The sequence below is a fragment of the Gambusia affinis genome, linkage group LG07 (genome assembly GCF_019740435.1).
Source record: "Gambusia affinis linkage group LG07, SWU_Gaff_1.0, whole genome shotgun sequence".
Lineage (NCBI taxonomy): Eukaryota > Metazoa > Chordata > Actinopteri > Cyprinodontiformes > Poeciliidae > Gambusia > Gambusia affinis.
Genome location: NC_057874.1, coordinates 3,080,225 through 3,096,486, shown reverse-complemented (window position 1 = coordinate 3,096,486; position 16,262 = coordinate 3,080,225). Strand labels below are relative to the sequence as shown.

At 40.0% G+C, this 16,262-nt stretch overlaps 1 protein-coding gene across 7 annotated transcripts in view; it reads right to left on the bottom strand.

The window, feature by feature from the left end:
* epha8 (eph receptor A8) overlaps positions 1-16,262 on the bottom strand; it is a 124,375-nt gene that overhangs the window by 78,865 nt on the left and 29,248 nt on the right. For 6 of the 7 annotated variants that reach the window (XR_006371009.1, XR_006371010.1, XM_044121415.1 and 3 more), the window contains exon 2: positions 1,080-1,144. Coding sequence is in view for 5 of the 7 variants with exons in the window: in XM_044121415.1 (XP_043977350.1) it covers positions 1,080-1,144 (65 nt within the window). In the remaining 2 variants the exon portion in view is untranslated. Of the gene's footprint in view, positions 1-1,079; positions 1,145-6,414; positions 6,575-16,262 lie in introns of those variants that run through there. The other variant, XM_044121419.1, reaches the window with a different exon arrangement.

The following is a 16,262-nucleotide window of genomic DNA, read 5'->3' as shown; positions in this document are numbered from 1 at the left end:
CCTCTGTACATTTTCTTTGGCACCAGTATTAAACATCACAGAGCTGCTGCTTCCTCCTTCCTCACATCTTTGTCTTTCAGCGCAAGACACATACCTTACGTAACCGAACCATGAAACCACAAAGCTCTGCTCCCACTCCTAATCCACTCAGTCAAGCTTTTCATGTGTAGAAGCTCCGAGGGAGAAAGCGGTCTCTCATGAACAAACAAGTAACTATTTCTGGTATATCGAACCAATCAAATAAAAAAACAAAACACAGCAGCAGTTAGAGTTTATGTAATCTAGCTGTTATCACATGGGCCCTTTCAAGGTGGAGGGGATTCACCTCTCACACCAATTTCACACAGTGAGTCATTTTGCTCAAACCACTAATCCAATTCTTCCAGTTCTTCTCCCAGGACTTAAAAGACAACCCATCTGTTCCTCCTGGCCACCATTCAATCACACCACCTTCTTGTCGTGAAGGCTGGAGGTGATGTAAATGTTCCTACCACTCTGCTGACAGCCAAGGGAGTCAGGGACGGGGTGGCATGGCGGCGCACGGAAGATCGCAGCCAGGGTCCTAATTCATCACCTCAGGAGTCATCATTCGGCATTACAATATGCTAATGCTGCACGCCGTGCCCTCGCTGTCACCCCGTTTTCTCGCCTTCATCCTTTTACTTCATCTTTTCTTCACTCCCCCACTGCGACGTGCGCCAAGCTGCCAAGACGTGGGGAGGGCTGAGAGGGATGTCTGGGCTCATGTTTGAAGTAGATGAGTGTAGCATGTCATTGTCTGGTTACTACATGTAATTAGTCTGTGGTGTCAGTGTTAGACTAAATCGTATTTAGTAAGTGCAACTGGTAAAGCACAGGCTTACACACCTCAGACTAAATAAAATAACCTGTTGCCTTTATAAATGGTGAGTTTTTTTCCATTAGCAGGAAAATATTCCCATCATTAGTGGGAATATTGGTAATTGTTGCATAATTTGACTTGCATAATAGACTTTGTGGTTAAAACAATGTGGAAAAAACCTCAATGAAATCCATTGGCAAAGAAATATTCTACAAAAAATGCTTCTTTTTGTCCTTACCCCATGGGATGGATACGTCAGCCAGCCCCAGTCTCCAGTTATCGTTGTCGTGTCAAGGAGATTCACTGCCAAGAAAGAACAAAAAAAACAACAAAGAAGGTGAGCAGCAAACTTTAAATTATTGTTTTTCCCAACCCACCTCATCCATCCTATCCTTCATCAACTGCATCTACGCGCTCAGGCATCTGATGGAGTCGGGTGCATACTCGCTGACACCTGTCTGACAGTGGTGACTGATGAGCCAGAGATGATCGTCACAGCAACACCGAGCCAGATGTCACCTTGACCTCATTTGCCCTTAAGAGCTCCCAGACAGCAAAACATTTATTAAACAGAAGAAAAGACATGTAGGTGGAGAATGGAGATAAATAACTTCTTCTTCAGTAGGTCTTGTTTTTAGCTAAAATTATGGACAAAGTTTTGTCAAACACAGAACATGGTAGAGTTATCAAATTAAAGGATGAGCATTTATTGAGTTTCTCTCTGATGAACAGGAATATTAGAAACAACTTCCAAGCTGTTTTGATTCCACTGACATTTCTTGGGATTTCAGCATAAGCTGAGTTTACATCAGGGGTCTCAAGCCCCAATTCTCCAAGGTTCCTCTAACTCTTAGTGGTGTCTCTGCTTCAACACACCTGACTCAAATGATTAACTCGGTAGCTGAGCTCGACTGCATGCTAAGCAAGCAATTTAGTTTTAACATCTACAGTTTAAGCTGCTGGACATGGACTGTTGAGGACTGAAGAGAACTACTGCCCTGCAACTTAGAAATTTAATTCATTTAATTCTTGCGTGTTGGGGTTGGGGACCCCTGGCTTACCCAATCTAAGAGATCAACGTAGTCTGACACCAGGAGCAAAATGGGAAGAAATCAATATTACCTGTTGGTCTTTGATTACCAATGGATGTATGATAACTGGTTAATAAAATCAATGATGATTGAGAATTTAGCAGGACCAACCTACAGTATATAAATGGCACAGATCTCAAACCCCAGTCCTTGAAGGTCACCATTCATTGAGTACATAAGGACGTAACTCAGTTCTTTAATTCAGGTGTGCTGGACTTGGGACAAGTCAAAAAGTTGCAAGAATCTTTGACTTGTCCCGAACCACAAGGACCGGAGTTTGAGGTCTGACACCCCTGATCTAAGCTTCTACCCAAGGTCTGTCTTTCCAACACAGCTCACTAACATGGTCTCTCACAGACGTTTGACTGGTAGGGTGAGGAGTAGTGTTGTGTGATTCTACAGCAGGGGTCTCAAACTCCTGCTGTAGAGGGCCGCAGTCCTGCAACTTTTAGATGTGCCTCTGCTGCAGCACACCTGAATAGAATAATTAAGGCTCTGGAGAACTGGTCTACACAAGGTGGAGGTAATTAAGTCATTTCATTCCAGTGTTTTGTACCTGTGGCACATCTAAAAACTGCAGGACTGCGGCCCTCGAGGCCTGGAGTTTGAGACCCCTGTTCTACAGTATATAGTGAGTGCCTGATTATGTTTTCTGTGAAAACTTTTGAAAAAAAAAAAAAAATATATATATATATATATATATATATATATATATATATATATATATATATATATATATATATATATATATATATATATAGCAGCTGTCACCAACCCCCATCCCCAACACTATCAACACTAGGACTTCTCGATATTAAACAGATCTTGTGATGGCGATAATTGATTCTATTTCCACAACCTCCTTAAAAGATCCCCACCTCCAGTCACATTGGTTGAGCTTCCAGATGAAATGTGCTAATTTCACTCAAGGTACATTAACATATAATTTTGACATTTTCACTACCAGTTTTTTTTTTGTTAGAAGAATTTTCTTAAGACCATTTTTAGCTCATATTGGGACCGCACAAACATAAGAACGTCACAGAGAAGATCAAACTGATTAGGATTTTCAAAGATCTGAATAATGAGTGAGGCTCGAAAAACACATCTTCCTGTCGTCAAAACTACAATTTGTGGTGTCCAGTCAGATTCATCTCCCCTCTGCTGGTTGTGAGTGTGTGAAGGTGCAGTGGACAGCACAGGCAAGGAGAGTGCATTCAGATAGGCTCAGTTCCACAGCAGATGCGTCACAACACAGTAAAGACGAGTTCTGCTTTCTATAATTAATGCACAAATCTGCAAGCAATCCCTGCCATTGGTCTGCTGGTGATGCAAAGATCCTGATGACAACATACACAGAACAGCTCATATTAATCCCAACTCAACGTTTTGTGGGAAAAGTCATGCTTACTGTGTCTACCAGAGTGGCTGCCAGGCTCCCAGAAGCAGCAATTAGCAAACACCTGGTGGCGCTACATAACTGAGCTCATCATACCAGCTACTTCTCAATGCAACGCTGATAACGTGTTAAGGGTTTAATGGTGAAGGTTGAGGCGACAACGTTTCACCATTAACAAACGCCTTCACTCTGCTGAAGGCGGAGAGTCAAAAAGAGCAGGAACTTCTTAAAGAGACACTGCAACATTTTAAAGGTGTCAAATTATGACGTCTAATCTCGTAAATCATGTTTGATATGTCCAGCAGTTTTAGAACAACTTATAAGGTAGCATATCTATTTGCATTAAGAAGTCAAGAAATTCTCTCACACCAGTATTAAGGATATTACAAGAAGCTTGTTGGTCCATTAATTTTACTCACTAGTACAGGGGTTCCCAAAGTCGGTCCTGGAGGGCCGGCATCCTGCATGTTTTAGTTTTCTCCCTGGTGGTAGTAACAACCTTTCCAGCATGTCAATGTTCTTCTTAGGCCTTCTAATGAATCATCATTTGATCCAGGTTTGTTAAAGCAGGGAGAGAACTAAAACATCCAGGAGTCCGGCCCTCCACGACCCACTTTGAACACCACTGCACTAGCAGTATTCATATTTTTCACTCAATAGGTTTGTCTGGATGTGTTCCTCTGTTTCTTACCTTTAGCACTAAAAGCTAATAAGATCTCTGATGCAGAGCGTTTTGTGAAGCAGACAAATAATGTTTAATAAAACAGTTAACTCTTCTTGGCATCTTTTGCCCACACTTAATGTTTACCCAGCACTTTCACTTATAACTGCATTTAACAGCTATGACATGAAATCAATAAAGTATGGACTGTGTGTTCTCTAACCCTCGAGTTTCCCATCACTTTCCTTTCAGATGAAGATCAAAGGTAGAAAAAGCCTCAACTTTGAGCTAATCCTTTTATCATCTCTTCCAAAATGTACCACTCTAAAACATATAAGAGGTTATGAACATTTATTTTGTATACAATAACCTTTACTGTATGTTATTTTGCAAACAATGATAAAGGATAGTTATCTGACATAAGGGCAAATATTCCTTTTGGCATAAAAGACCGAAAATTAGAACTAAAATCATAAGAGTTTGCACAACCATGTTCTCCTATCGCAAATGTATTTTACTTTGCCTGATTATGGATATGAGTTAAGTCACAGAAAATACTTGTTTTATTGCCTGCCTTTCTCATGGGAATGTCATTTTATCAACAAGGTAGAACAATAAAACTATACATTGCACTGTGTATAAGTCCTGCTTCGTCCCTGAAGAGTCTAAATCTTAATGTTTTTGCTTATTGAGCTTGTATCTCCCTAGTAATAAAAAGATATTGAGCCGACAGTTTTGTCACAAAATCACAGCAAGACGAAAGGAACTAATAAAAAAGCACAACAAATAGCAACAGTGTTTTGTAGAGTACTGACTGCAACGTCTGTAGAGAAGTCTGCCTGCATGCATAGTGGGAGCCAGGAGTGTCGGGATTGCAATGTGATGAGTTTTACTGACAGACCTATTTCATAATTTCCAGAATTATACTTTTCAGACATTGTTTACGCCTGGATTTGTTGCGCCTGGCATTTTCTAGCATAGAGTTATGATGCATGTCTCACGTCAAAGACGTAAAAATTGAATAAAGCAGCAGATACCTATACAATTTCATATCACAAATAGACTTATTTTGCTTCCTCATGAATAAATTCATAATTCATGCTTGTTTTTTGAGCATTCAGTCGTGCCATTATCTAGTTTATGTAAACAAAGCAAACAGAGAATTAAATAGACGGAAAAAGATGCCAATTTAATCCTAATTCTAACTCTGGAATAAACTACCAATAATATAACCTTTTGAAAGATGTTATTAAAAGTACATACACGTATATACTTGTCAACAATTGAATGTTGGTGTTAATTTAGCAACCTAAATCGGCACCTGCCACTCCACAACCTCTCAAGGTTAGTTGGGAATAGACAATGGATGGGTGGACGTTTGGTTCTGATCGCACTTATAATAAAAAAATCAGTCAAATATAGTTTATATCACCAACTGGTCAAAAGTTTGATATCAAACTAGGCAAAGTCAATTGCATTGAGTTTTTCCCTCCAATCCCACTTTCAGACCAAGCATGCAGCAGCAGCAAAAAGCAGCGACTCCACAGGAAGAAACTTCCAGCAGAACCAGGCACAGTTTGAGCGACTGCTGAAGGGTTGAAAGAAAAGAGCAGACACACAAAGAGACACACGCACTCGTCCAGCAGTACTTTCTATGTACAAGAAAAAACAGAGTACAGATTGTTTCAGTTATTAACCAGCATTTATCCAATCTGTAGTCACATTTTAGAAACAATATAATTTGCACATGTAAAAATAAGACTTTTGGGTTTGATATTGTTTGGTGTAGAAACAGAATGCTGAGATGACATGGACAACAAAGAGGCCAGCACAGGAGCAGACCTCTGGGGGGAAAAGCAGGTAGAAAGGGATGAGAGTGGAGGCCCTATAAATACTTGCTTTAAGAACCTGTCAGCTCACAAATGCCAGAGATACACATGAAACTCCAAGTTATTTAAATTTCACTGGTTCAGCAATTTTGTTAGTTATTTTTTTCTCCTTCTCATACTTCAGTGCCTTTTTGTGTGTACATTTGGAACATTCCTCTCATGGCTATTTAGTTCACTGTCTGTCATTCTGCAATTTCCTGGGTTTTCTTTTCTTTGAACTTGTCCAACTTTGTGGTGGAATACAAACAATGTAATGTCCAAGACCTAGATTCAGACATCCAACTACGAAACAATACATTTATTGTACTCTATAGAATCATGATAACAAACACCAGGAAGCCACGAATGTAATCATTTAATCCTGTGTTGGTTGATGTCTTTGGAGCGCGGATAATGATCTGTTAAGACCATGACAGTTTAAACAAAGACAGACTGGTTGAATGAGATGTTTGGGTTTTGGCTCAGTCTTTCCCCTCACCATAATAGATTGCAAGACCAACCACAAAACTGTGGGCCCACGTACGACTACTCACCTTGTCCTCCTGCCATAACCCTCCTACAAAAACAGGAGAATGTTTGTAGATGAGTCTGAGAACCACGGTCTCAGACTCATCTACAAATAGCAAAGATGAGACCCCAGGGCACAGTTGTCAAACTCCCGTCCTCAAGGGCTTGTGTCCTGCAGTTTTTAGATACACAGGTACAAAACACTGGAATGAAATGGCTCAATTACCTCCTTCTTGTGTAGATAAGTTATCCAGAGCCTAATTATTCTATTCAGCTGTGGTGCAGCAGAGGCACATCTAAAAGTTTCAGGACACCGGCCCTTGAGGACTGGAGTTTGACATCTAGCGCACTCAAACTCAAACCAATCTTTCATGTCAGCCCTGATGAGAAGGAGATCCTGCTAAAAACTAAAAGATTTTTGTCCCAATTTTGGCTCAGATGGCTCTCAGGATAATTTTAAGAGCTGTGTGGTAAAAGTGATAAGGTCTGCTCGAGAGGACGTCGGGACCCCTCTGACCTAAAATTGGGGAAATTCATCATGTTGGATTGTCTTGGCCTGGTATCACAGTGTGAGGTATTCCCTAAGGCAGGGGTCAGCAACTCCAGGCCTGCAGGGCCGGTCTCCTGCAACTTTCAGATGTATCTCTACTTCAACACACCTGAGTCAAATAATGAGGTCATTAGCAGGACTCTGGAGAACCTGACTGCACTTAGGAGGTGATTCAGCTGTTGGATTCAAGTGTGTTTGGACAGGGAGACTCTAAGAGTAGCAGGACAGCAGCCCTTGAAGACCAGGATTGCGCAGTCCTGCCCTAAGGACGAATGACAACGTCTTTGTAATGTTTATCTGTTAAATATACACCACTAACAATCACTATTGATTGCTGCCAGTCAACCATGTTTGTTTAATCTGAACTCACGTTTAGTCTTGAGAAGTTTTGCATGTGATTGTGTGTGAGTGAATTCGGTTGGTGTGTGTTACATTGCTCCTTCCCTGTGACTGGACACCACACACTATATGACCAAACTTACAATACCTAAGATTTAGTTGTCCCCGTCTGTGGTCTCTCTGGTTTTTAAAATTAGTAGACCGTTTTAAAATCTTTCCATATGAACCAAGCCATAAATAGAATCAAGCAAAATTAGACTTTATCAACTCTTGCAGTCCAAGTCAGTAGCTCTAACACTAAGCCCTTAGAACAAGACTTACTTTTTGCTCAGAATACAGATACAGTTTTGAGAATCCAAAGCCTAGATAGCCTATAAAATCAACCCAAGTAGGCCTGTAGAAACCCCCAAAACAATGGTCCTGGTCATACGTTCCTCTAGATCAGTGCTTCTCAATTCCAGTCCTCAGGCCCCCCTGCTCTGCATGTTTTAGATGTGCCCCTATTTCAGAGCAGCTGATCCAAATGATTGCATTACCTGTTCTGCAGGCATCAAGTACTGCAGAACCTGTTAATCACTCATAGATTCAATCCAGGTGTGCAGCAGCGAGAACCACCGAATAGATGCAGGGCAAGGGGGCCTGAGGACCGGAATTGAGAAGCATTATTAGCTAGATCCATATAACACAATTGGACCTCTTAACCAATAATCCTTTCTGCAACTCCACGAGGGTAAACAGCTGGAAATGATAAAGAGAACACCACATTCATCAACCAAAGAGAGACTGTGTGAGTCAGTCTAAAACTAAAGTCTGCCAATTGCTGTTTTTTGGAGAAAAACTTTGACATCTTAGTCAGAAGAGTTTATAGCTTAAAGCGAGGTTAACAATGGACAGAAATCATCGAAGTAAATTGGATGAGAAAAATCTGTCATAATGGGAACAGAGCACTCTCCTGTGCCCCAGATCCACTTCATATTTTTGACTAACAAACAGGAGTGTGTTCTCATAAAAATTACTGGCGCTTTGAGATCTTCAAGTCATTCAAGTGTTGCAATTAGTTGGTGTGTCACCTTCACTAATTTCAGTATCTGATTGCTGAGTGGGGCAGCGGGTCAGGACACAAACAGATGGCAGTGCCACCAAACTCTCATCTCCAGTAGGTGTGTTTTCTCTCTGTCTTTACCTTCCCCATTGTGTTCATGCTCCATCGTCTTAAACTGAGAAAGCAGAAACCTTTTGCTCTCTGCCCAAGGTCACAAATGGATTCCACCTCTCACACCCCTCTCAGCGGGTTTGACGGTCTACCATGATGGCTTAATGAAAGTGGTGCAATGACTCACGTAGTTTTAATAGTCTTTTTTTTTAATGAGCAAGGAGAAACTTGCTGACCTGTACAGTAATTATTGAGGGACTGTTCCAGTAGCTCCCTGGATCTCAAAACATGTCAGGGATTCTGTTACTACAGATGTACGTGTAAAGATTCTGCAGGTAATACCAATGGAAAATGGTAATCTCAAGTGTTTGTGATTAATCAAAGAAAAAATAAAAATAAAAAATAACACATTTTGTCACACTGGAATGTCAACATGCAATCTAAACTAGTGTTTAATGAGATATCAGAAATCCCACTACAAGTACATGAGAACATTTTTCAGCTTTTTAATGTAATTTCTGTCTTTTGGGTAATTATGCAGCATTCAGAATGGGTGAAAATGGAGGCAAAGGAATATGCAGGTCATGTAGCAGATGTATCGTATCTATTAGAATGCAGTGGCTGTAATGACTTCCAAGCTTTTATGGAAAGCTATGTATCACAAAATATAATTTTTCCAAAATAGCTGAATGAATTAAAAGAGCTGCTACTTGGCTTGCAATAAGAGATTAGGAATGTATCGGCATCTTGATCTGTAAAGTTGGCTGAACCAGAACAGGAACACATAACCCAAACATTCCAGTCAAGGTAGAACACCATTATAATTAAGTTTGTATTTGAATTGTTAAAGACCAATTTGTGAACAAATCATCCAGGAAACCACTTACGAATTTAAGGTGGTTCACACCAGGCCTGTTTAGTCCACTTTAATCAAACTCTAGTCTGTTTTCCTAGGAAGTCTGGTTTATTTGGAGAGCTGTAAATGCATAATTGAACTCTGACGTGAACCAAAGCAACAAACTCTGGTCCGCCTACAAATCTTGGTCTCGGTTTGGTTTTAGTGAACTCTGGTGAGCTTGGTGAACGCCAAGCTCACCATAGACCGCTCTAAGAGCAGAAAGCAGACTAAACTGCAGGGCATTTTGGGTAAATACAATCAAAACAAACATGGGAGTCTAGTGCTAGTGGGAGAAACGGCTTGTGATCTATTTCTAAAGAAAAAGGAGAAATCCTACGAAATCTGACACCACTCCATTTTTGTTTACATTTTGTGAAGAAGAAAGCTGCGCTCAGTGTCTTCTTCAGAGGCTTTTGTGTTGTTTCCTTCAGTGCTTCTTGGTGCAGCGCCCCCATAGGCGAGGGGAGTGAACAGGTTTTCAAAAGGTTTGGTACATTTGACACAGTGCAGTGTGAAAGAGAACCACACCAGCTGAAAATGTAACAAATGTTACAAGTTTCCTATCAAACCGAGCCTAGCAGCTTTGTGCTTTGTTAGTGTGAAAACACACTAACAAAGTTAATTCCCTGGATTTTCTGACAGTAGACACCTAGAAGAAGCATTTATTCTCATCGTGGATCTATGTACCTTCAATTCAACAATGTCAATAACCACACGTATACTGATTTCCACAAAGGGACAAGAAAATTGTTATTCCATTCTAAAACATTTTTAATATTGTAAGAGTTGTAATCCACACTAAGATGGAAACAAATTATTTTTTAATTACATATCTTAGCATGGATCTTATCTAAATATCTATAATTCTCTCAATCCAGCTCCTGACAGTTCTTCTCCATATGCATATGGCATTTGGTGATACTGCAGTAATGATAAACTTGAGACATACCATGCAGCACTACATGGCAGAACTGTAAACATATCTAAACATGGCTGCTCACCAACACTACCAGGCATGACAAGGTGCTGGTGAAAAATCTGTCTGATCCTCCAATCCACAAGTCTGCCCTAATGGAAGAGTTGCAAGACTCCTCATTGCATCATACATGCAGCCAGACCAATTAACACAACATCCTCAAAGTTTTATCAAAAACAGTAATAAAATAAACAACTATTGTTTCTCTGGCACTTCCCAGACAAGCTCTATTTGTTCTCTAACTCCAAATCACAATAAATAAATAAAATTTACAGTTGTATTTCGAAAAACATTCCACAATACTTTGGCGTGGCATCATCAATAATCCTTATTTTCACATAGCTAAAACAGAAGGTTCCAGCCGTTGCTTCCAGGTAAAGGTTAGCGTTGCAGCCCAAGTGCATCTCCTTGAGGAATGGGAGCTTGAAATTGAGTTTGTTCCTCTTTCGTAACTTTCTTTTCATATCAAAAACACAAACCCCCAAGACTGTCCCTTCCTGCCCTTCCACCATTTCTGTCTCCCACCCTCACCCAGGACTCCACAGGTTGGAGAGAGCTAAATGAAAAATCTGTCCACTAACTTGAGAGCTGGTCCCTGCTCGCTGAGAGACAGGCCACATATTTCCCAGGGCAGTGGTCAACGTTCGTCCTCCATTACTTTTTTCATCCTTTCATCATGGAAACTCACTTTGGCCAGCAGGTTATAGGGTTCTGTTTGCATGCCTGGGGCCTGACATTGGTGTTGCTGGCATGAATCAAATCAGCAGGGCTCCCTAACACTTTGCAGAAGAAGTTGTGTATACATACACACACACACACACGCACACACGCTCACAGCCTCAGTTTATGATAGTGGACATGGCAGGCTAAAAGAGGCAGAGTTTCCAAGCTCAACATAGAAGACTTATTGGCTGTCTTTGACAAAGCAGAGTTTGCCTGGAGCAGTACCATTGACTCCATGCAACTGAACACAACCATTTCAAAGGTGTACACACACACTTACACACACAAAGAAAGCAGAGCTACGACCTAAGGAAATGGCAGACTAGAGCAGCAGATGCTCAAAGCCTCATTTCCCCCCAAAGAGGACAAGGTCATATATTTCAAAGTGAGAAATGACGTGATTGCTCTACATCAACTGTCTGAGCACATGTTTTAACACAGAGGGTCCCAAACTTTTCTATGCCATGCAACCCAAACAGCATTAGCTTCTGGGCAGGGACCCCCTTTGCAAACCTGCAGGTAATGCTAATATGTGAAGAAACATCAACTTGTAGAATGCTTTCTCCTCACTTTGATTTGCTATTCAATATCCATTACATCTTTTTAGTAGAGGTGTGCCGATCGATCGGCCACCGATAATAATCGGCCGATTTCCATGAAAAAGTGTATCACCGATCACTGTTTCTTGTTGCCAGTCACCAAAACCAATCAAATTTATCTCACTTCTCAACCTGGACTTGTGCAGCTCATCTCTCCTCTCCTTCACACTGCGCAAGCGCGTGGCAACAAATCTTGGAACTGTAACCCTCTGAGAGTGAATGGAGACATTTGCGTGTTGCGGCGGAAAATTACGTTGGGGTGAAGCACCTCAAAATGCATCAACACAACGAATCTAATATGGCATTTAAATGACACACACTTGACGGAGTTTAGCTACATCGAGGCTGCAGAAAAAAAATAACATCCGGAGCAGCCAGTAAAGCAGCGCACAACTACCAACACTAACCCGGATTAGCATCACAGTAAAAAAGAAAACAAATAACCCGAAAAATAATTCAAGTCTTTGAGCTGGCGGTGTAAGTTTCTGGGTTCTGCTCTCGCTCTTGAACTGCCGCTAAACGCTACTGGTAGAAATATTTCACAGACGGAGCGCCGCTCAACCTCCACCAGACACTGAACTCTCACACCGAACAGCTGCTTAGAGCTGCAGCATGTAACTTTAAAAAAAAAAAAAAAAAAAAAACATATATTTTTTGACGTATATTAAAATATGTCTTAAAATAGGTGAATTTATTGCCAGATAATTTTTCCATTTTAACTGAAAGACAGAACACAGTAATAATAATAATGTGCATTATGCCAGTTTTCTGGAAATATGAAAGTGTAACCTTTTAAACTTGATGTGCTTAAGGCAGCAAGTGAACGTCAGTGTTAAAACTCAAGAACCTGATGGGTTTAGACATGCCTGTGTTGACAAAAACACATTCAGAGCAGGTTTGTGTTTCTCGTATTTTATAAGGTGAATCTGTTTTCATGGTGTTTTCCACAATAGTTTCTATTTCGACTTTATCTCTGTTGAAGAAACACTGATATGGTTGAATCTGTGGTGTAGAGGTGGAACAAGATCTCTCCATCAAACTGTTGCAATACTTTTCATCAAATTGAAGTGTGCCTCACAAAGTGCTATCATTTGTGAAATTTACAGTCTATTGGCTGGCTTTTCAACACAAAAACAATAAAAACCCAGTTACAGTACAAAGTGGAGGTTTTTTTCTATTTTTTTGCTGTTTCTCTCAACACATGCATCCATAAAATCCTTCTTTTGCCAGGCAGAGAACAAGGGGAGACGTGCAGCAGAGAACTTGTACTATGAGCAGGTCAATTGTGCACAGTGGGATGAGCTTCATTTGAAGAGGAAATCTGGGGACTACAAAGGGCGAATGGACCAGGAAGAGCCAAATAAAACAGCATCATCTGGATGGACCTTTCAGATGGCAAGAACAGTAAAACAAATTACATTACCAGCCAGGACAACCTTCCTTAAATAATCTCTCTGAGCAATTCAAACTTCTATATCTCACCAGCATAGCTTCCTTAAAACAGATAAATCCAACCCCCAAAACAGGAAAAACAACCTGAAAATTTACTTTCAGAGAGTCATAAATCCCATTTCTTTCTCTCTCTCTCTATATATATATATATATATATATATATATATATATATATATATATATATATATTCGTTTAGTGAAGGTTTCTAATATGAAGGTCAGTACTTTAATCCGTCTTTCTGTCCCAGTTTAATACTCGCATAGATTGAGACAAATGTCATGGAAAGTGATGGGATCAAAATTAGACCCAAATCAAACAAAAGTAGGAAAACAATAAACTGAAAGTGACCCAGGTATGGATCAGGATCTGAGGGTAGAAAGGCTGCTACATATTTCTCGTTGGTTAAAATGAGAAAAAATTTAGTTTTTTATTTTAGTCAATAAAAGTTCATACTTTCTGATTACTGAAAATTAAATGAGAGGAGTTTTGTTATGATTGGAAATGCTGAAGTGTTGTACAAACTGCACATTTATTCAAACACATTGATTAAATCCTCCAAGGTTATAGGGTAAAATCCTACAGTCTCTCTACTCTTTGGGGAAAAAGTAACACTCCTATCAAGCCTTTCTTAACAATTTGAACAGGTAAAGTTTGAATCTTTTCAACAGTAATGTTATGAGTAGGGTTGTCACAACAACAAATTGTCCCACAAGTTATTGTGATAAACAATATTATTGTTTTGAGACCATTTTCAAGTCATGTAATGGTAACGACATAATAATGCAAGAAAACATTCTCAAACACCAATAAATCCTAATGAACATTTAACACTGGAACTGGAAGACATTTTAAATATGCAAAATATAAATAAATGAATGAATAAATAAATAAATAAATAAATAAGGCAGAAAGTGGGGGAAAAAGGGACAATTGATACTATAACACCAGACTGAACACTTTTGTCATCCAGTTTTTTATAGCAAGAGAAAAACGATAAATCATGAAATAATTGAGTTCATTTTAATTTATCATACGATTAATTGATTTATTGCCCATTGCGAAAGACAGGGACAACAAAAGTCCAGGATTGTATTTTACTGTTTTTAATCATATTGTAGCTGGTGTGATGCGGTGGGATCTGTGTCCCCAGCAGCAGGAGGAGGATCTGCTCAATGCTAATAGAAGCATCCTGGAAAAAAAACAGCCAAGGTCGATAAAAACGTTCAAATACTTTTTCACTTGTCCTGTGAAGAACACCAACAAAAACCTAAAGGACTTAGACTGATCAAATCTGGACTGAATTTTCCTTTGTTTGCAAAAACATAAAAATAATCAATTTGTCCTTTTATTTTAGTTAAGATTTAGCCGTCTTTCAGCCTTGTGCTTGAACCAAAAACTTGAATGCCAAATAAAATACTGAAGTGAGCTTTAAAAAAATAATAATAATAAAAACACATAGAAAAGAAATGCTTCAATTGGTAACCTTGGATGAATTTAGTTTCTATTTTAAAAACATTAACTACAACAAACCCCTAAAGGCCATGAGGCTGACAGGTACATGTGACCTTTTCAGCAGCAGACTGTGATGAATACCTTTAACAACGTGTCAAGACACAAAGGTGTTGACTTGAATGCAATTTCCCTAAATACCACTTTGATAATACTTAATCGTATATCCTGCTCGATAGCATCAAGACCCCGCCTCACACGGCTTAAAGAATCTGCTGCCATCATCTCTACCTGTACAAGCTGCTTTATCTCACTGAGCTGCAGTGGAGAAATGAGGCAGGTGGTTTTAATATTGTGGCTGACCTGTGACACGTTCCCAAATACACGCACACACAGACATTGAAGAACGAGTATTGAGCCAGACAGACACAATGACAGCTGTGTAATTATCTCATCAACACCTCTGTGCTCTAACAAAGTTCTTGGGCGCCGTGACCAGCGGAGATGATAAAAGCTGTCAGGGAGATAAGTAGGGCTCCATCTAGCACCAAACCCTTCCTGTTCCCCACACAGACACCACGGCATTGTAACCTGTCAAGTTTCTGATTTTGCATTTGCTTCACGGCACTTCCTGCAATTATGAGAGCAAGGAGACATAAATTACTATCTGGGAAGAAAATCAAAACCTCCTGTCTTTTTTGGGGGCTGGAGGGGATTCAAGGCAGCAAGAAAACATAATAAGTGAAAGTAATTATTTTCTACAGTGGAAGTGTAGAAAACACCTCCACTCCGTCCCTTCCTTGCTGTTGAAGCGTGTTGCTGATGATCACTGTTGATACTCTGAATTTTCAGTGTCTTTAAGTGCGTGTGATGCACTAAATTAGACACGGCGTAAAAAAAAAAGAGGATTAAGAAAATTGCTTGTTTATTTTAAAGTGTTAATCAGGTGCTCAGAGTTAAAGGACTGTCAACATGGTGCGAGTGTGCCTGTAGTGCAGGACACACTTTAGATGCCCAGTACTTTATGTGTCATCTTGCAGGTGATGATGACTGGTTACAGCTTCTCATTGTCAACAAACAAAAGATTTGTCTGACATGACAAGAGCTAGAACAAGTTGTTGGAGTGTGTGTCACCACTTAGCCAAGGTCTGCAAGTCAATGCAGGAGATGAAAGGAAATTGGGACAGGATGTTGAAGAACAACCCATTTACCATCAAGGCTCAGGCCAACGAAAACAGCTGGAACTCCAGAGTTCCTGTCCACATTCAGGCTACGTTTACATGAGAGCCACGCCTGGAAACTACCAGTATTGCCGGATGCTGACTGAGGAAAAGTTTCATGTACAGACTGAACCGCAGAGACAAGTCAGCTGTAATTGTCATGCCAGGCCACTGTATGGCGCTGTGACTTTAAGATGTAGTTTAAATGTAAATTAGCTTTTGACCCTTAGCTTCCACCTCGTTTGGAAGACAATAACTTGTTAATGTGATGAACCAAACTTTCATGCAACATATATATATATATATATATATATATATATATATATATATGTGTGTGTGCGTGTGTGTGTGTGTGTGTGAAGTTGTGTTAAGCTCAACAGGTAAAGCAGCACAACCCAGCAACATTGGAGTCATTCTGCTCAGCCTTTATAGCCACAATTAGAAGGGGAAGTGTAGTTTCAATTGCACATGATTTTTTTTTATGACAAAAGTAACTTGGGGGGGGGGGAAAATT